Source organism: Adelges cooleyi, unplaced genomic scaffold (genome assembly GCF_023614345.1).
Source record: "Adelges cooleyi isolate 19-005CV unplaced genomic scaffold, UGA_ACOO_1.1 ACOO_flye_CR_arks_rails_tigmint_CR_PRNA_21, whole genome shotgun sequence".
Classification (NCBI taxonomy): Eukaryota; Metazoa; Arthropoda; class Insecta; order Hemiptera; family Adelgidae; genus Adelges; species Adelges cooleyi.
In genome coordinates, this window is record NW_026095871.1 from 5739602 (window position 1) to 5758965 (window position 19364).

A 19364-nucleotide genomic window follows, 5' to 3' on the forward strand; every position below is an offset into this window, starting at 1 on the left:
TTTTCTGTCTTCACAATACTCCGAAAGGAAGTCTAAACGGTACTTTTTTAACTTTGAAACTTTTTAAACCCTCTGAAAAATATGCGGTATCTGATCTGTATAATGCGCGGTTGATCGAACGAGGGAAAAACGTCTTATGGCATGATAGCCACTGTTAAATAGTTGTCAACAATAATGAATTTTCCCAAGTCATAAGCTGATAGCCTTGCTTGAGCTGAACAAAGTCTATTGACAAATCACCAAAGTAAAGTAGTGACATCTTTGAGTTGACTTTCATCCGTTGAACAAAAATGTCGTGTGGGGTTTAAACGAACAAGGCCAACGGCTTTCACCAAGTCCACACATCTGGTCGTTGCAGGGATTATGATGGGCAATACAATTTGTAAATAATTAAGTACCTACTTATTTTCGTCATAGAGAAAATCGACCGGGTTGGGTTGTCCAGACAAATTGCCGTCAACAAACGGCCGTGGTTTTACCGTTGTAAGTACATAATAGATAACACACTATACATATACCTAATGTGCAAAGAAAAAAAATGTGTGTACTCTTATAAGGTGCGTGGGTCGAGCAAATGTGTGTAATGTGTTCTGGTGGCAATAGGCGGTCTACCGTGTGGTCTTTACATACCAGGACGAAGACGACACAAGGGAAAGGGTGGCTAAATCGTTCCGTACAACCTACCCTCACCTCCCCCCCATTGAAGCCGACATTCGATTTTTATCTTTAACGATAACGCCCCAGGTTCAAAATTACTTTCTTTTTTTTTTTTGGCCCCGAAACTTTACTACTCCCGCCTCTCTCAAAGCCCATTTGTTTTGGCAAGGTTTTTTTTTTTTTGCTTGCCTGTACAACGACATAAGAAAATATTCTTAATATATTCTTACCGCCTCTCCGTCGTGTTTCGAATAATTCCTGTTGATCCACACAAATTTCCCCGCTGTGCCCAGATCCCACTGTAGTGGCTTTTTTTAAAAAATTATTTTGCTATTAAAAAAATATGTACCGTAATTATTATGTCTTTTCTTTTTATTATTGATAAAAAAACACAAAAATTTAAATCGAAAAATACGCCTAAAAAAATATATATATTAACCACTAACCCGGTAGCAGGTACTCATGGTTACCACAACCTAGTATATAAAAAAAAAATAGTATCAATTATTTTTATCACAGGCCTATTAACATTGATAATAATTAATAATATTTAAAATTGTTTATTAAAATACTCCCACCACCTTAAATCATTTATTTAAATTTGTTGAAACAAAAACGGTAAATAACTGTCAAACTAAGAATCCAAGAATTGTCTGATTACCAATTCTCAAATTTGTCCATTTTCCGTTTATGTCTATAACGATTTTGACTTTTAACAATGTTGTAATTCAAAAATAAATACTAACCAAAAGACTGCATCTTTGTTAATGACATTTAAAACTCTAAGTAATCATTATGAATAGTGTTGACTGTGGTACTCGTTAAATCGTTTTTAAAAATGCACTGTGTTCCGATTTGGCTTCATAAAATACAAGACAACGACAAAACTCCACAATGGTAATTTTTTCAATTATATTTAACCACTTGTTTTTTTTTAGTAATAATTTATTATTTTAAATTAGGTACACTTTAAATTTGTAGCCTTAAAAAAATTATTCAAGCCAAGAAAGAATTTGAATTAAATTGTGTATTTAGTTGATATTATTTTCATCATAAAATTGATTTACCAACGTGTTTGTTTGTTTGTTTTAGCATATACAGCTTGTGTTTTAGCGTTGATGGTTCTCAATTACTTGTAACGGCAGCCCAAGAAGTTCTCGTTTACCGTTCCGTAGATGGTTATCTATTGAGCACGTTAAAAGGTACAAACTCGCCAACTTATATATAGTTAATATGACAGTATAGAAAATGATATTAAATTATTATTGAGTATTTTTTTTTTGTTATATTTTATTTCTAGGACACAAGGACAATGTTTTTTGCTTGGCGAGTTCTAAAAATGGCAAACTGTTTGCTTCAGGTGGAGCCGATAAGACAGTTATACTGTGGTCTTATAAATTTGAACCAGTTGGAAAATACAAGTAAATATTAAATCGTTTGACCGAATTATTATGTTTTTTACTCAACATGTTGTTTTTCGGTCAATATTTAGTCACAACGATACCGTGCAGTGTATGTCGTTCAACCCGGTAAATCATAATCTGTTGAGCTGTAGTACATTTGAATTTGGACTATACCAGCTCGAGCAAAAGTCTTTTCAAAAATTCAAGACGTCAAGTAGAATAAATGCGTGCGCTTGGTCAAAAGACGGACAGTTATTTGCTTTAGGATTCGACAACGGCAATGTATCCATTCAAAATCAAATTGGCGAAGAATGTGCAAATATAGAAAAATCGGATGGTCATTCGATTTGGGCTATTGTTTGGTTACCGCCTAAGTAATTGGTTATATTTTATACAAACCACAGTTGTATTTAAAAAAAAAATTATACGTTATGTAATAGCTATTTTTTTTTAGAAATTACGAAGATGAAATGTTGTGCGTAACGGATTGGGGTAGAAAATTATCGTTTTATAAAAGTGATGGTTCCGAAGTAAATTGGTTACACTAATATTGTATTTTAATTTTAGTTATTGGCTTTTAACATACGCTCTCGGCTTGTCTACAGATTTCCAAAAGTAAACGAATCGATTTAGAAGCGTTGACAATGAAAACGTTGTGTAACGATTGTTATTTGTTAATTGGCGGCTGCAAGGGAAAATGTTGTGTGTACTCTGCCGACGGAGTTAAGCTTGGCGAATTGGAAGACAAGCAAAGCTGGATTTGGAGTTCGGCGGTACATCCCTGTTCGACGTTTATGGTGAGTGTAAACCTTTTTAGGCTCGTTCACGTTGAATTACAATATTTTTGATTTGTTCAACCACAAAGGCGTTAGGTTGCCAAGACGGAACGTTGGCTTATTACAAAATCGAATTCAGCGTAATACACGGACTTTACCAAGAAAAATATGCATTCAGGTATTACCAATTGCCGTTGTTAACGGTGTAACTGCACAGAGCGCACAACACAATTTGCTTGTTTTCCCGCGGTTGTGGTCACAACATCTTAGATTATTCTTGGGACGTTGTTAGTCGTCTTGGAAAAATCTTCGTAAACTATCTCACGTTATGGTTTTGGAAGTATGTATTAGTAGTAATTGTTTTGTAATGACCCTTTAAGCGGTGCTTTAAGCGAGCTTTTAGCTGGTTAACTTGTTCGCAGTGGAATTGTCTTCTTGTTTGCACCCACAGCTTTTTTCAAATCGGCCACCTTTGTCTCACTCTCGATTACGTCCAACCGTCTTATTCGCTACATATCTTTTTTTGTACGTGACAGTATAAAAAAAACCAATGAATAAGTTCACTAAATTGTAGAAGGTGATTTATATTGTCAAAAAAGTACTACAAGGCTTAAAATCGATTAACTTTTTATTTTGAAATGCACTTGCGATATATATATATATATTATATATTAACACTATTTGTTTTCGTATAAAATATTAATTACAAAGCTTGCAATACTTATGTATTTTTGTATCAATTACAATTTTTATCTTCGATGTGGTGTATTTTAATATTTTAGAGAGAATATGACTGATGTTGTAATTCAGGACTTGATCACTAACAAAAAAGTCAGAATTAAATGCAGAGATCTAATACAAAAAATCGCTATTTACAAAGATCGTTTAGCCGTGAGTAATAAATATAATAATTAGCAATCACGCCAAAACCATTGCACACAGAAAAAATAATTAAGTTAGTTTTTTAATTTGAAAAAAATATTCCTATAAAATCTCTTTGACGAAATACATTTAAATTCAATTTTTTCCCAAGAAACTATATTTTATTTGAATTTTTATTATAAACATACATTTTTAAATCAAACTGGTATACTTGAAACTCATCCCGAAAAAGAATATCGATGTTGTTTTACTTTTAAAGAGAAATCAAAATGTCCCATTTAAAGAATTACATTTTAAATTTACTGACTTAACATAAAAATGTTTACAGTGAAAAATGTACATTTAAAAATTTGTTTGTTTAGGTGCAATTACCGTCGAAAATAATTACCTACGAATCGTCTTCAATTCAAGCGCCCGAAATGCATTATCGCATAAAAGAAAAAATGACTGAAGTCGCAATGTGCAATTTACTTGTCGTGTGTTCGAATAATTTAGTTTTATGCGAGGTAAGCAAATAATTGCACTTATAAAAAAAAAAACCCGTTACAGAGCTAATTAATGTGATTAATGAATTTTCTATACAAACACAATTAGGAAACGAGACTTCAGTGTTTGTCGTTCGCCGGTGTTTTTGTTCGCGAATGGAATACGGACTCTGTAGTGAAATATTTAAAAGTGATCGGCGGCTCTGTCGGCAAAGAACAAATTCTCGTCGGTCTGGATAACGGACAAGTAATGACATTGTGTCACGTTTAGTCGAAGTAACAGTAATAACAATAATGTATGTATTTAGGTTTTAATGTTGCGAATCGACAGTACAATGGTACAACAGTTGTTTAACGTTAACAAGAGCGTTCGTTGTTTGGACGTCAACTTAACAATGAACAAAGCGGCCGTCGTCGACAGCGATAACAAGTGTTCGTTTTTTGATGTCCACTCGAAAAAGCTATTGTACCAAGTAAATAATTTTTTGTACACATTTTACAACCGCTTTTATTGAATATACACATATTGTTATTGTTATGTTCTCTGTTTAAAGGAATCGGAAACCACCAGTGTTGCGTGGAATTCCAAATTTGCCGACATGGTGTGTTTTTCTGGTAGAAATATGTTCAACATTAAAGTGAACGAGTTCCCGGCTCATCAACAAAGAATCACTGTACGGATTAAGTATTTACGTTAGCTACGTACCAATAACGTTCAATCTTCTTACATGTTGTTAACATTTTACAGGGACATGTAATTGGAATGTGTGGATCAAAAATTTTCGCTCTCAACGACTCGTTGGTGACTGTCGTTGAAGTCGCTCTCTCCGTTCCACTTTATCAATATATAGAAAAAAAATATTTTGGGTATTTATTAATATTGTTAATTAATTATGTTGATTATTAAATCAAGCGATATACATTTTATTCATAAGACCGTATTTGTTTTTTTTTTTTAGTGAATCGTACCAAATTGCTTGTCTTAACGTCACGGACTCCGATTGGAGGATACTGGCCCGAGAAGCCTTGGAAAATTTCAATTTCCGAATAGCCAAAAAAGGATTTGCTCGTATTAAAGAGTTGAAATATTTAGAACTCGTTGCACAATACGAAGTACGGATGATAATTAAATTTTTTTTTTTTTAATTTCTAATAAATAATACATTTTTCTAACGTAATACAATAACAACACAGGAAACCGGATTGCACGGTGAAAAAGACAAACACTGTCTGTTGGCCGACGCCTTCACTTACGAAGGTAAATTCAAAGAAGCCGCTAGAATTTATCAAAAATGGGGATTCGAACACAAAGCGTTCACCATGTACACGGATTTAAGAATGTTTGATATGGCTCAAGTACGATTGTGCTTAACGAGTAGAGCTTAATAAAATTACCTTCTTAAAAGCGATATTGTTTTTTTAGGAATTTATCGGTTCAAACACGGTAGGAGACAATAAGGATTTACTTCTAAAACGAGCGGAATGGGCCATGAGCATAGACGAGTTTAAAGTAGCAGCCGAGCTTTACATTTCGGCCGAAGAATATAATCGAGCTATTGATATCATGGTACACAACGGTTGGTCGCAAATGTAAGTTACAACTTATAGTTAGATTATTTTACTTTATTAAGTATAAAATATAACACAATGTTATGTATACTTTTTATGTAGTTTGATTTTTTCTTTTTATGTATGTTAAAGGTTATTACAACTAGGTCGTCGCCTGGACAAAGCCGAAGAAACTATTTTAGCCAGGATCGGTGATGAACTTCGTAGGTTAGGCGATGTGGACAGTGCGGCGGAAATGTACTCGAAAATGGGCAAAGACGCCGGACTCGATATGGTGACTTTACACGTTGAAGCGCGCAACTGGGAACAAGCGTTCGTATTGGTGACGAAAAATCCTACGTACGCCCCGCTCGTATATCTGCCGTACGCCGAGTGGCTAGCTGAAAACGATAAATTCATTGAAGCTCAAAAAGGTATTAGATTAGTGTAATAGTATATTCTGAAATACACAAATAATGTAATTTTCAATATTTTAGCGTTTATGAAAGGCGGTCGACCTGAACGTGCATTCAAAGTGTTGGAAATTCTAACCGAAAACGCTGTCGACGAACAACGATTTCAAGAAGCCAGTTATTACTATTGGTTGTTGAGCCGACAATGTTTAAACATTGCGTCAAACGGGTAGGAATTTTTCATTATTTTACTTTTAGTACTAAACACACACCACATCACTGCATTTACTAAATATTAATATCTTATTAAAGTAATAGATTTGCGAATTCAAAATTTATACATTTTAACCAACAATTATTTTTTTTTAGCGACGACAACACTGACGACATAATAAGCAAATTTCATTTGTACGACAAGTACGCTTCGATTTATTATGCATATCACGCCGTCCATCGATATATGGTCAGTGAAATAGTTTATAGCGTATTTTCAATACAAAGTAGTAATAATAATAATAATAAATCGTCTGTTCTCAGGAAGACCCTTTCACGTCGCATCAGCCGGAAACATTATTCAATATATCACGGTTCCTCATGAACGAAACAAGAGATATCCAACCAAAAGGCGTTTCGAAATTGTAAGAAATATAAATATCTTTTCATTGATATATTTTACCATTTTTGTCTTAGTTAAATCTCACGGGAGACGGTATTTGTTGTATTTTTCAAGTATTATTCTGTATTCGTTGTCGAAACAAGCATTAAGTATGGGCGCTTTCAAATTAGCGAGACAAACCCTAAACATGTTGAGAAACTTAAGAATACCGGTCAAGTATCAGGTAAGACTTTTTTCGACAAATCGTTAACTTCAGCTGAGTTCACAGAGTTTAATAATTTATTGTATTTTATAAGACTTCTGTGGATCTTGCTACATTAAGCATCCGTGCAAAGCCGTTCCACGACAACGAAGATCTCTTGTCCATGTGCTATAGATGTTTAACGTACAATTCGCCCGGATTACAACAATGTGTTACTTGTAATCACAAATTTATATTTTCGTACATTAAATTCGGTTTGTAATTATTAGTTTTTTTTTTTTTAACTATTCTTCTAACTGGAGTCTGTATATTATTATAATTTTAAAAAAAAATACATTTGTACAGAAATATTGCCGCTGATAGAATTCCACGTAGAAGACGATATATCGGACACAGACGCATTAAAATTAATTCACAGTTCTAACGACGTCGTCACATCACAAACAAACCAAAGCAAATCACAAGACACCGAAACATTAGTTTTGGACGAAGAAAATCCAGACAACTCTATCGATCCGTTTACCTACAAACTTATTAATTTCGAGGTAACGTTAAAACAATAATTTTGTATATTCTAATACGCCAATATTGAAACGCATTTATATTTTCTCAGACTGAAGGAACGGATCGTCACTCCGTCGTAGTCAATAGGTCAACACTCCGAACAATGAACGTCAACAGCGTTATAGTATGCAAATGGCCGAAGCCGTTAAAGTATAAATATTACAGAAATTTATTACCCGGGTTTTTGGTAACCAACTGTGAAAATTGTTTCAAGGTGAGCAAACCGTGTAATTATTATTAGCATAAAAATGTAAACTAAATAATATTTTAAAAATCAATGCGAAACCAAAGAGGCAGTTTTGTATTTAAGTGTCTGGGCTGACGATAACTTTATATTTAGTCATATTTTCTGATCCAACTTATTGTTATTTGTTTTAGCTGTTTCATTCGGACGAGTACGAAGTGGAATTATTGAGACAAGGATACTGCCCGTTTTGCAGAACTCAAGATCCAAGGACATCTGAAGGAAATAATTAACAAAAAACCTCTAATAGTTGTACTTAAAGAAAAAAAATATATTATTTTAAAACTTAAGCATCGGATTTTTTGCTTTTTCCTAATTTCTTGAGGGTCAACGCTGCTCTTTTCTGCGATTCCAAAATGGCGCTAGCCCTTCTCAAGGAAGCCTGAAATAATTTCAATACAATATAAAGATCTCCTAAATGTAAGTAAAAAAGGTTAAGATACCGAGACGTCTGGTTTGATATTTCAGACCCAGTTAATGGTGCATGCAAATGGGCTTTGCCCTGATCAATTAGTTGTGTAACCACTGGGTTTAAATCATAGAACCGGATTCAGACTAATAAACAATACTTCTTAACTGAATTGGAAGCCCCCGTAAAAAGGAATAATCAGTTTGGGTTAGGTAACTTGAAATGTACAACTAAAAAAAGTGGGTGCACACAAGCCTGAGGGTCATGTCATCAAATAAGACGTCCAAGTCTCTAATTACTGAAGAATGTTTTACCTGTATCAAATCTTTCCTGTAGCTGTTGCCAAGCAGATATTTGCGCAGTTTGAACAGTGATCGTCTTGGTCCAGACGAGAAAGTGGTTTTGATTAGGGCCTTTCCAGGTTTATACTAAATTGACAAAATTTAAACGTTAATTACATAAACAGATCAGCATATAATTTTAATTAAAATTTGATAAATAGTTAGCACAGGAGAAAAAACTGATATTTTTACACATAAAATATAAGCACAATCAACTAAAAAAAAAAATTTTTTACACCTAATGAAAACAAGACTGTTAAAAAAAAATTTTTTTTAAGTTTCTAAACACCAATCAGTTATTAAATATATATATTCACTTCAAAGTAGTTCAGAGTTGGTGAAGCTATAATCATCAGTTAGGTTTAGGATATTCTTTCAATAAAAACAAAGTAAAATATTAGTTAAAAAAACACTGGCCAGAGATTCTTTCAATATATTGATATTTCATTTTTAAGGTTTCCAAAAAAACTGTATAAATTTACTTGATTGTACACTTTTTTTTTCTACTAAATTATAATTTTAATGTTCCGACTACAACTTATTCCAGAAATAAAATATACGTATTATCTAATTCCAAAATTCAATAACTTTTGAACCAGAAGAGTCAGCATATTGTAACTTTGATTGTTGATTTGTAATAAGTACTACAATATGGAAACAATAAAAAAAAAGGGAGTTTTTAAAAAGTATTCCTATAAAATACCCATCAGTTAATAATATATATAAATTCACTTCAAAGAATTTCAGAGTTGGTGAAGCTATATTCATCATTTGGGTTTAAAGATAGTCTTTAAAAGATAAAACTGTAAGTAAAATGTCCAAAAGCACAACTCTAACAAGATGACTCTTTCTGGATAAAAATTTATTTTGGCACCATTTATGTTAGTTTTTAAATTTTAAGCCAACAATCAATATAATGTAGACTATATTATACAGCCTAGGCTAAACCATTAAAAAATAACATTTAATTTGTCTAGTGAAACAAAAAAAAATGTTATAGTCAAAAAATACTACTACTTGTTTACGTGGTAGAAATACTGGTGTTTCATTTTTTAATTGAATAGGCTAAAATTATTAGAAATAAGAATAAATCTCAATTACCGCCAACTTGCGCTTCTTGGTGATAACGGTGAAACCTTTGTTATTAGGACCGGGTTCAACACCGATGCTGTTGTCGTTAACGAGACCATTATAACGTTTAGAGGCCAAGTTGGTCAGGTTCATGGGTTCCTGCAAACGGAACAAAATTAAGTAAATTATAGCGAAAACGTTTCACGTGAAATTACAACACACCTTGCTAAATGGCTTCTTAATGTTAGTCTTCTTAGATAAGAAGGCATTGTTGTTTCTAATGATCATCCAACTCAAATCAGCCGACATGATGACGAGTTCTGAACACACAAAATTAAATAAATTAAATTAAGCATAAAAAAATCCTTTAAAATCACATGGTTTTTATTTAACATATATACAATTGCAAAAGTAAATGTTTGATCCCATCAAACATTTATACACCAGTACTATAGCCGACAATACAGTAAAAAAAAATTAAAAAGCCTAAAAGTTATGAACATAATCTTGATTAGTTTACAGACTTAGGATACTTACGATTTAACTTATTGTCGAAATATCACTACAAATTTTAAAGTTCAATCCAACAGCACAATTTGTTCTCTTGACAAATTATACGTACAAACGAAAAAGAGAAGAGAACCTCAAAAAACGAAGTCGGACAACGTAACCACATGGTAGTTGGTACTCTAGATAAAACAAATTGATATAGTATGTTGGCAACAGTGAAAGTCCTAGTGTTTATACCATAGAGCCAAGACAAGGATTATACCGCGGTAGTGATTTACGGAACATATTATCAATAGTCTTGGTTATAACCGTTAACCACTATATAGATGATAATAATACACTTTTACATCTGATAATACTGCCGAATACCGACAGGCGACAGGCGGAAATTTTCATTTTTCAAATTACAATTTGCAATGTATATTTAATAGATTAATGGTTAGTCTAATCTGGCTTCCTTTGAATGGCGCCTGAGTTTCATTCCTGATCAATAATTATTGTCTTTACATAATTTCTCATACTAGTTAATGACTTTACCGTGTTATCCATTGTCTTCTGTGAGTACTGCAACTAAAAAATGTTCATTATTTTTAAAAATAAAACAATTTTAATGTTTTTAGATTTAAAATCTTAAGTCTAGTTTTAATGGCAATGATGTCATTCTCTACAACATGTTTATTGCAACAGCCAAATCGTTATTTAGTTGCTATGTGTGTTAGACACAGAAGTCAGCGTAGAAACTTGGGTTTACCTCCTAATGTTGCGAAAACATTGCAAACAAGACTAGAAGGTAGGTTATGTTAATCTACATAAATAATGTACAAGGTTACAGCTGATATTAGCTATACACCATAATAATAGTTAACTTGTACTTAATGATGATATTTTAGAATTGAACTTCAAAGACCCGTCGATTCATTATAAAGTCGATATAGGACTACCCCCAACTCTGAGAGATAAGAAAAAAGAAAATGCGAGTCGTATAGAATACTTGAAAAAAATAAAAAGCAATCCAGAACTAGAAAAATTGGCTCGCAATAATCAATGTATGCATAGATTATAAATTAATTGATTGGATATAGAAATAACCTCGGCACAATCTTTAAATTATGTGTAAATGTGTTTTCTGTTCGAGCTTAATTCATGTGAAATTGCTTTTAGTGCCCGTTTCGTTGGAAGATATAACAAACGAATGGTCCAAAACAAATGCACCATTACACATTAAAAAAGTAGCTGAACATTATGGTGTGTTTGAACATTTATTTGGAGATGCTTACTTCATGCCGTACATTCAATTAGATATAACCTACGAACATAATTCGACAAAAGTTCCTGTGTATCGTGGAAACATCATTAAGCCTACTGAAGTAAATTACCTGTATAAATGTTAAGTTCCTAAGTGAAGTTAAAGTTTTATTATTATTTAACAGGCAACGAGTGCGCCCAATGTTAAATTTGAATCTTTGGCTGATTCACTGTGGACGTTAGCTCTAACAAACCCCGACGGACATTTACAAAAAGAAAACTCGGAATATATACATTGGCTCGTGTAAGTAGTGTCTTATTAAGTATGTTTAATAAAATTAATCGTGTTGTACATAAAAATAAATAAACATTATTTTAGCGGAAACATACCAGACGGAGATGTATCCAAAGGCGAAACCGTCTTCAGTTATTTACAACCTTTTCCTGCAAAAGGAACAGGATATCAAAGGATGATTTTCGTTCTGTATCAGCAAACATCGAAAATAGATTTTACTCAACTGAAGAAATCGCCCTCAGACGAGTATGTCGAGTAGTTTTTTTTGGCTTTTTGTATAACAAGATATTAAACTTGTATTTTTCTACACGTTTAAGGATCGATTTGGACGAGCGAACGTTTAGTACTTTTGATTTTTATCGCTCTAAGCAAGACAGTATTACACCAGCCGGATTAGGTTTTTATCAAACGGATTGGGATACGAGTATAACAGCTTTTTACCAAGATAAGCTTCAAACGGCCGAACCAATATACGAATATGATTTTCCATCCCCTTACGTCAAACCTCAAACGTGGTTTCCCATTAAACAACCATTCAATTTGTAATAATATCGTTACTTTTAAAGAGATTTTAAAATGTCTTCCTAACACGTGTATGTTTCTGTTGACAGGTACATGGACAAGTACAGGGATGAAAAACAAATTGCAAAAGAATTTCTATTGAAAAAACTGAAGAACAGACATCCTTTCCAGAAACCAGAAACGTCTCTTAAATATCCAAATGCTGTCCCATTCAAGAAGTACACTCCGTCATGGTTAAAACTCGAAATAAAAAAAGAGCGCTCAAAGTGGGGTCGTGTAAACGATTATTAATTTTGTAATTTTTCCCCACAATGTTGGATAATACATATTTACAGTCGAATACATTTTTTTTTTTATTAGTTAACTTGTATTTTAATATTTTTTATTTGTTCGACCAAATCATCATTTGAACTGTTTCCTTTTTCATTCTGTGTATCGTCTTGAGACATTGTTATTTGCTCAGCTTTCTTCTGATGGTTGATTTCTTGGCTTTTACTAAAACAAAATATTGTAATTTTACAATACATATTAAGAATAACAGCTAGAATAGTAAATAATAATAATTTCTTAAAGACATACTTGGAGTTCGGTTGACTTAATAGTTTAAACTGAGGTATTGTTTCGGATTCGCGCACCCACAGAGGGCTGGTCAAAAGTTGATTGTGAAGATACTTTGAACATTTGTAACACTCATTACTACAAAATTTCTAAAACAATAAAAAATAATAATAATAAACATACTATAGTAATACTTATTTTGTATGATTACTATTATCGATGACAAATAAACAGTAATTAAACAATAAATTCATAAAGCCCCAACATACACGGCGCCGAGTTTGGCGAGCCAAATTAATAAAAGAAACATACAATTTACCTTACGCTCTGTTATATCAAAAACTTTATTATGAGTTAGTGATATATGGTATTGATGTTTGGGTATGGAAGTTAAATGTTCACTACACGCGATGTATCCACATTTTTTTATAATGAAACGTTCTTCTACAACATCTTCGTAATGAGACGCATTTATAAAACCCAACTAAAATATAAACAGTTTAAATAATCGATTAATTAATTTTTTAACGGAAATCTTAAACGATTTTAGTGATGATACTAAAATTGCAATAATTTATAATATTATCATTATACAAAAGCATATAGATATTATATAATTTATTATTACTTTATTTAACATATCTATTTCTTCCAGTTCACCATCGATTAATTCTATTACGATATTCAAAGCTATTTTTTCACATTCTTTCTTTTTTTTTATTTCAGCGAGCAATTTGGCCCTGTTAAACGGTTAAACATTAATAATAGTTTAGACATATTTGATGAGACTATATATTTAGTGTTCGAACAAAGCTCGACGAAGAAAAACATACCGCACTGATGGTTTCCTTTTCGATTTAGCTGATTTTGGTTTATTTAAACATTCCATTTATGGTATATTTTAATTAAATCCAAAAACAAACACGATATTCGATTTGTCAATAAATATTAGAAATGAAATTGAACTAGAATAATGTAAGAACTAACATGAATAAATATAACATCAAATAAGTAAACTTATTATTGCTTGTTAAATTCAAAATAAAATTAGTGTTATCAATTGTGCACTGTCCATGACTGATAACAGCTGATAAGAAAAATGATAACGACTCTATTTGGACCACAGTGGTTACCAAATGGTAACATAAGAGCCATCAGCTCGCCAAAAATTATCAAGTGTATTGATGGCGCTAATTTACAAAATAAACGTCTTATATAATGTGCATTTAATATATTTGTTATTATTTACTGTAATCACTATTTCATTATTTATTATAATGTAGTCATTTTTTTTTTTTATTTAAATACTTCATCATTTTTGTTTCCACATTCCAAATATTCATCCCTCACAGCGATCGTTTTGATTTCTGAAAGTTTTATATTAATGAGAACTTTATCAATTGTTTCAAAATAAAAAACATATATTTTTTTTCAATATTACAACACGATAGTTATTATAAATTATACATATAAAATATTACAATAATACGTTAAAAAAGTTAATTTACAATAGTAATACACATTAAATTATAAACCCGCCTTTGGAATAAAGGAGATGACTGTAAAGAAATGGATATTTTTTAAAATAAAGATGTCGGAGGAAGAATAACTTAAAACATGTAACAGGGATAGAAGGAAAAATTTTTGGAATGTGGTAAAGGTCGCAAAGGGCCTCGCCACAATAAATGAAATTCTAAGGATTGAACAAATAATGAGCTGAAAGGAAATAATGACCAAACCAAATGCCGATGAAGAAGCCAAAACCATGGACTTGGACGACGAGTACAGGCGGTCGGAGGATAAAGGAATGTTTGGGAGAGAGGAATAAGTAACTAGAACAGTTTTGAATTTCTTTAGTAATTATTTTCAGCTGTATTGGCGTTGATAAATAACATTTTATCTACAAGTTCTTGACTTATTTGCGATCTTTTGATAAAATATAAAATTTGTGATTCTAATGGTAATTTGCTTGAAGATCCGCTCAGAGCATACACAAAGTGTTTTCTTGCCAGACGGATTAAATTCTGACACTTGGATATCATACGCGACCACCATTGAAGAGGGCATTCTTCTAGACACGGTGTTTGCTCAGATTCGTATTGTGCTATTTCCAAATTTAGTCGATCCTCGAGTGACATGTGCGCTTTGATATCGGGGGAATGTTTCACAGTGGTGACTCCGCCCAGTAAAAAACCAATACCTAGAAATATTGGTAAAGAAATATTACAAATCATATTTGTCGTGAATCGTTACTCTCGTTTGATACACACCCGAAACTCTAGTTTTTTTGGGAGGATTTGAATCGATAATGGAACAGGGTTTATCGTAGGGCACCGATCCTTCAGATTCAACCATCTTGACCAGCTCTTGTTTGATCGTCGGAAGATGTTCCTCGCCTTCATTCATCGGGAAGTCCTTAAATCGGGGATCCAGCAACGTTGAAATGTGTAAAAACGTCTGAATGGTAATATCGCTGTACCTGTAAATCGATCGACTTAATATTAAACAAAACAAATCGGTTAAAAAATGTTGGTGCGTGTCTGCTTACTTCCAATGCAATTCATTTGCGAAAGTATTTTTCAAACTCGCTGCGAGTGGTGAATCTTCAGGTTTTACTTTCAAATGATAACTCGTCAGTTGGTTAATCAAAGGCTTTAACAGTGAAATTAATGGTATTTTTTCTTCACTCAAAGTCGTAACAGTAACTTTCAGTGGTTCGAGGGTTGTAACAACGTCTTCGATGATCGACCAGTCTTTATCGGTCAACAGTTCGTGAGAGAAAAAGTCCACTTCTAAGTTATTGCACAATGTCTTTATGTTCTCTTTTCGTTGTACAAAACGCTCCAGGAAATGATACGTCGTTGTCCAAATTTGTGGATACTCGCGACTGAGAAATGAATTAAAAACTTGAACGATATTGTCTTGAACTGTAACTGACGTGAACGCATTGTGATGATGCAGTTTAGCAGACACTGCTCTGCATTTGGTTAAAACGTCTAACACTTCTTTTGTTTCAAAGCAGTATTTAGTACATAATTTCTGAAATTATATTTATTATTTACAGTAAGAATCATAAAATTTTTTTTTAAAAAATGATGTATGTAATTTGGAAAACTCTTGTATTGAAATGAGATGTACATAATATTAGAAAGATGAAGGGACAGATTGAATTAAATTTTTTAATAATTATTAAAAAATTATGCTCAGATTTGATTAGGTAAGCCATAAATGTTAAAGACACGCAATAAGCTGTTTCAGTGTAAATAATGTTCACACAGTGTAGATATTATGGAACCCATAAGAATAGTGTACTCGTGAATACACTTAGCGAGCGAGGTGAGAATTTCACGAATTTGAACGATATGTAGGAAGTATTTTAGTCTAAAAATGGCAAAAGTAATGAGTACAATTGTAATAACATTAGATCAGAGATCAATTAGTTTGAACCCTGTTTATATGCGTTAAATTTAATAATTAATAAAATTAAATTATTCGTATGTTTTCTAAATTCAACACCGACAGGTTAATAACAGCATCTTAAACGAAAGCAGTACCTACTTACTTGGAGTTCATATATAAGACAAGGAATAAGAACAAATCCTTGTGTAAGTAAAGCTGCTTCTAAATTAGTGTTGGTGAAAGCCGTTATAACGGTTTTCACTTGATCAATGTTAATGTTCCAATTGACAAACAACGATCCCAAAATACCGCACCATTCATTGGCAGTTGTATTAGGGTTACACAACATTGTACTTAACTGCTTGATACATAAGCCTTCTTTATCCAGCTAAAAATAATTAAGAATATACATTTCATTGCCTTGAAAACGTACAAATTAAAAAAAAAAAATATATATATATTACTTGTTGAAAAAATACACTAATCGTAATGTAAGTGTTTGAATTAGAACATGTCCATTCTTCAATGCCCAAAGAATATGTACTACACCCGTTTGCAATACAATTGAGGACGGCAGTTCGTGATGTTTCGTAGATTCTTGGTATTATGTCTTGTTCCAGTTTATATTTTCCTGGTATTTCGCATGGCGATCTAAGTGTGGCAATCAATCGTTGAAAACCTTTACCCTCGACAATGTCCGGTAAATGAAGATCGGTTACTACAAACTCGGTTATTGCATCAGAAACTACTTTATTGACCATATCGCAAGACTACAATGTAAAAACAATTAATATCGTAGAAGGTTTAGTTAAGACAAATTGTTAAATTGTCATTATTGTTACTTACAGTATTATCGATATCTTGAAAAATAACTGACATATGGGTCGGTTGCTCTTGTATTGGGGCAGTATTGTCTCCTTCATAATTTTCATTAATCTCTCCTTGTATAAATTCTTCTTGCTGTTCTAATTTTAATTGTTTTCCTCTGTAATTAGACTTGGTGACATCTACTTGTCCCTCCGAGGTGGCCAGTAACATGAGTTCATTCTTCCCGTGTTTCTTTTTTGGGGTTCCTTCTTTGGTTGAACCCATTTCCAAAACCATTAATTCATTTTTATGTCTACTTTGCAAATGCACTCGTAAATTGGTAGTGTTGCTTTTGTATGCAAACTGTTTTTTGCACAGTATACATATAATACGATCTTGTGTAAGTATAGATCCATTATCAGAAGCCGGAAAGCCAAAGTATTTCCAATAAGGACTGTGCATACGTTTCGGTACAACCAGTTTCTGATAACTAATGGTTTCTATATTGGTCCGGTCAGGTTTTACTTTGGCGTAAGGCCGTTTATTTTTTTTATTTTTTGGAGCTGAAACATCAAAACACATGTAATCACTGGATGTATTTGAACTATATTAAAAATACAATATTTTTCCATTATTATAACGGAAATTAGCAACTTTCGACCCATCCAGACTATTTAGTCTATTGGCGCTCATAGCTGTATTGAAATGTACTGAAATAATTGTTTAACCTATTCAAATGTTTGTCTGTAAGGCAGAATATACGTTTGTTTGAAATGAGTTTAATTAATCTAGCTAGTGTATACATGAAAATATTGAATATATAAATTAACAATATTAATAATTATCAGTATACCATCGGACTGACTAGATGGAGGCTGCGACGAAGTTTGTAAATACGGCTTTAAGTCTATTGAAATATTACTGTTCCGGCTCATATTACCGTTCTTTCAAATTACATAAATGTGTTTCAAGTGAAATTAAATTTAGTCAACTATTAAAAATAATATGCGTTAAGTTAAATTTGCCTCCAAAATTGAGGTAACATTCAAAAAACACAGTCCGCATAACAATCGATAACGCGATTTATTTGATTGTCTATCGAAATCAATTTCTGAATTCGGCTACCATAAAGGACAACAGCTTACGGGACGTGGTAAAATCTAGGACGGCAATTTTTGGGTAACCAAAATCGATCGATGTTCCCAGCTGTTATCACAGCGTGACGTAACCGCGGTTGCTGCCGAGTGCCGTAGATAACACGTGGACCACGCGTGTGCAGTGTGACCAACCACAGCTGATATGAGCTAATGTTACGAGGACGTGATAGCGGTGATACCCCCTATACTCTAAGGAGTTAGATGTAAGCAATTTATTGCAAAATCTTAATTTAAAGCTACAACGTATTAAACTATGTGTAATTATTAGTTAAGTAATTAGAACTCTATTTTGGTAGTACGTTTATTTTTCAGAGTTCAGACTATCACAGCACATCTTTATCAATGATTGTAAAACGATTTTTTTTGCATCTAAAACCAATTATGCTGAATTTGTTTTACCGAGTCCATAGTTGTTTCAGAGAAAAACACCCATTTTAAAAAATCAAAAGACAACAACATTTTTGAGACAATGCCATATTCGCAATTAAAATCTGTGTATTTACTTCTTTCATCTAAACTCATTTTCGTCGAGACCATTCTAAAATAGAAGAATTGAGAAATTCGGCCCATTATAGAATCCGTTTAACTTTTAATTAAATAATTGTACAAAAGGTATTTTATTGTCAGTTGACATCTAGCCATAAACGGTAATGCGTAATGTAAACACTAAACTAGTACTGGTATTACCTCTAGACATTTCATAAACTTACTAAAAGTAATATTGTAAAAATGTCCCAAGACAACATTTACATGAGCTTCATCAGTCGCATTGACTTCAGCATGCCGATATTCTAAATTTAATTTAAAAAAATTACACTCACACATGAGCAAAATAAATACTAATTAGTGTGAATTGCGACAAAAAATTAATTAAACAAATTATCAATAAATAATATTGTAATTAATAAATCCAAATATAAAATTAATAAATACACGTATACCTAAAATCTAAATAATATATTTTGTATCTTGTACACCCGGACAAATCGCCACAGTATTAACTAAAAATATACATATACATGGCTGCGCAGTCATAGTGTTGTGTTGGTAGAATTTTAAGTCCAGTATATTTGTCGGTATTCACATTTCAATGAACGGGAAACAAAAAATAAATGAACATTATTATTATTTTGTTTGTTATTAAATTATTTTGACATTCTAAAATTAAATTAATATACAATATGTATAATGTATTTACAAGATAGGAAACGTCCGATAAATTAATGTACCTACTAAAATATTAAAATATAACCTTACAAA

General features: G+C 32.3%; 5 protein-coding genes across 5 annotated transcripts; 2 read left to right on the forward strand and 3 right to left on the reverse strand.

Moving 5' to 3' along the window:
* Positions 1-1221: 1221 nt before the first annotated feature.
* On the forward strand, positions 1222-8046 carry LOC126835050 (intraflagellar transport protein 122 homolog). Its single transcript, XM_050567370.1, has 25 exons — positions 1222-1554; positions 1750-1859; positions 1958-2078; positions 2150-2434; positions 2515-2590; positions 2666-2857; positions 2926-3014; positions 3619-3727; positions 4081-4224; positions 4313-4450; positions 4512-4676; positions 4758-4877; positions 4952-5070; positions 5163-5316; positions 5398-5559; positions 5627-5793; positions 5905-6185; positions 6249-6393; positions 6534-6627; positions 6702-6802; positions 6895-7003; positions 7077-7236; positions 7328-7527; positions 7596-7760; positions 7925-8046. Exons 1-25 carry the CDS (start codon positions 1496-1498, stop codon positions 8021-8023), a joined length of 3564 nt encoding a protein of 1187 aa, XP_050423327.1. The 5' UTR covers positions 1222-1495; the 3' UTR covers positions 8024-8046.
* LOC126835053 (60S ribosomal protein L28) lies at positions 8041-10290 on the reverse strand. The gene is made up of 5 exons (XM_050567373.1): positions 10149-10290; positions 9834-9931; positions 9642-9770; positions 8514-8627; positions 8041-8172 (listed from the first exon to the last, which is right to left on the reverse strand). The coding sequence occupies exons 2-5, from the start codon at positions 9918-9920 to the stop codon at positions 8077-8079; spliced, it is 426 nt and encodes a 141-aa protein (XP_050423330.1). The 5' UTR covers positions 9921-9931; positions 10149-10290; the 3' UTR covers positions 8041-8076.
* Positions 10291-10471: 181 nt separating this feature from the next.
* On the forward strand, positions 10472-12547 carry LOC126835051 (39S ribosomal protein L38, mitochondrial). The gene is made up of 8 exons (XM_050567371.1): positions 10472-10678; positions 10742-10911; positions 11012-11167; positions 11283-11488; positions 11552-11670; positions 11746-11907; positions 11979-12203; positions 12273-12547. Exons 2-8 carry the CDS (start codon positions 10767-10769, stop codon positions 12472-12474), a joined length of 1215 nt encoding a protein of 404 aa, XP_050423328.1. The 5' UTR covers positions 10472-10678; positions 10742-10766; the 3' UTR covers positions 12475-12547.
* On the reverse strand, positions 12273-13783 carry LOC126835052 (putative RNA polymerase II subunit B1 CTD phosphatase RPAP2 homolog). Its single transcript, XM_050567372.1, has 5 exons — positions 13575-13783; positions 13370-13481; positions 13061-13225; positions 12763-12890; positions 12273-12678 (listed from the first exon to the last, which is right to left on the reverse strand). The coding sequence occupies exons 1-5, from the start codon at positions 13628-13630 to the stop codon at positions 12540-12542; spliced, it is 600 nt and encodes a 199-aa protein (XP_050423329.1). The 5' UTR covers positions 13631-13783; the 3' UTR covers positions 12273-12539.
* Positions 13784-14187: 404 nt separating this feature from the next.
* On the reverse strand, positions 14188-18124 carry LOC126834821 (E3 SUMO-protein ligase ZBED1). Its single transcript, XM_050567004.1, has 7 exons — positions 17801-18124; positions 16987-17510; positions 16605-16910; positions 16304-16528; positions 15290-15780; positions 15012-15220; positions 14188-14941 (listed from the first exon to the last, which is right to left on the reverse strand). Exons 1-7 carry the CDS (start codon positions 17880-17882, stop codon positions 14595-14597), a joined length of 2184 nt encoding a protein of 727 aa, XP_050422961.1. The 5' UTR covers positions 17883-18124; the 3' UTR covers positions 14188-14594.
* Between the last annotated feature and the right edge of the window lie 1240 nt (positions 18125-19364).

Excerpts from the sequence above, each read along its gene's own strand:
- LOC126834821 (XM_050567004.1), bottom strand. The coding sequence starts at position 17,882 with ATGAGCCGGAACAGTAATATTTCAATAGACTTAAAGCCGTATTTACAA. Across the intron at positions 16,911-16,986 it reads TTCAAGATATCGATAATACT|TCTTGCGATATGGTCAATAA; the intron begins GTAAGTAACAAT and ends TTTACATTGTAG. Across the intron at positions 16,529-16,604 it reads TTAGTGTATTTTTTCAACAA|CTGGATAAAGAAGGCTTATG; the intron begins GTAATATATATA and ends AATTATTTTTAG.
- LOC126835050 (XM_050567370.1), top strand. The coding sequence starts at position 1,496 with ATGCACTGTGTTCCGATTTGGCTTCATAAAATACAAGACAACGACAAA. Across the intron at positions 1,860-1,957 it reads TCTATTGAGCACGTTAAAAG|GACACAAGGACAATGTTTTT; the intron begins GTACAAACTCGC and ends TTTTATTTCTAG. Across the intron at positions 2,858-2,925 it reads ATCCCTGTTCGACGTTTATG|GCGTTAGGTTGCCAAGACGG; the intron begins GTGAGTGTAAAC and ends TCAACCACAAAG.
- LOC126835051 (XM_050567371.1), top strand. The coding sequence starts at position 10,767 with ATGGCAATGATGTCATTCTCTACAACATGTTTATTGCAACAGCCAAAT. Across the intron at positions 11,168-11,282 it reads ATTGGCTCGCAATAATCAAT|TGCCCGTTTCGTTGGAAGAT; the intron begins GTATGCATAGAT and ends AATTGCTTTTAG. Across the intron at positions 11,908-11,978 it reads AAGAAATCGCCCTCAGACGA|GATCGATTTGGACGAGCGAA; the intron begins GTATGTCGAGTA and ends TACACGTTTAAG.
- LOC126835053 (XM_050567373.1), bottom strand. The coding sequence starts at position 9,920 with ATGTCGGCTGATTTGAGTTGGATGATCATTAGAAACAACAATGCCTTC. Across the intron at positions 9,771-9,833 it reads TTAAGAAGCCATTTAGCAAG|GAACCCATGAACCTGACCAA; the intron begins GTGTGTTGTAAT and ends TTCCGTTTGCAG. Across the intron at positions 8,628-9,641 it reads CCAAGAAGCGCAAGTTGGCG|TATAAACCTGGAAAGGCCCT; the intron begins GTAATTGAGATT and ends TTGTCAATTTAG.
- LOC126835052 (XM_050567372.1), bottom strand. The coding sequence starts at position 13,630 with ATGGAATGTTTAAATAAACCAAAATCAGCTAAATCGAAAAGGAAACCA. Across the intron at positions 13,482-13,574 it reads AAAAGGAAACCATCAGTGCG|GGCCAAATTGCTCGCTGAAA; the intron begins GTATGTTTTTCT and ends ACCGTTTAACAG. Across the intron at positions 13,226-13,369 it reads AAATAGATATGTTAAATAAA|TTGGGTTTTATAAATGCGTC; the intron begins GTAATAATAAAT and ends TTTATATTTTAG.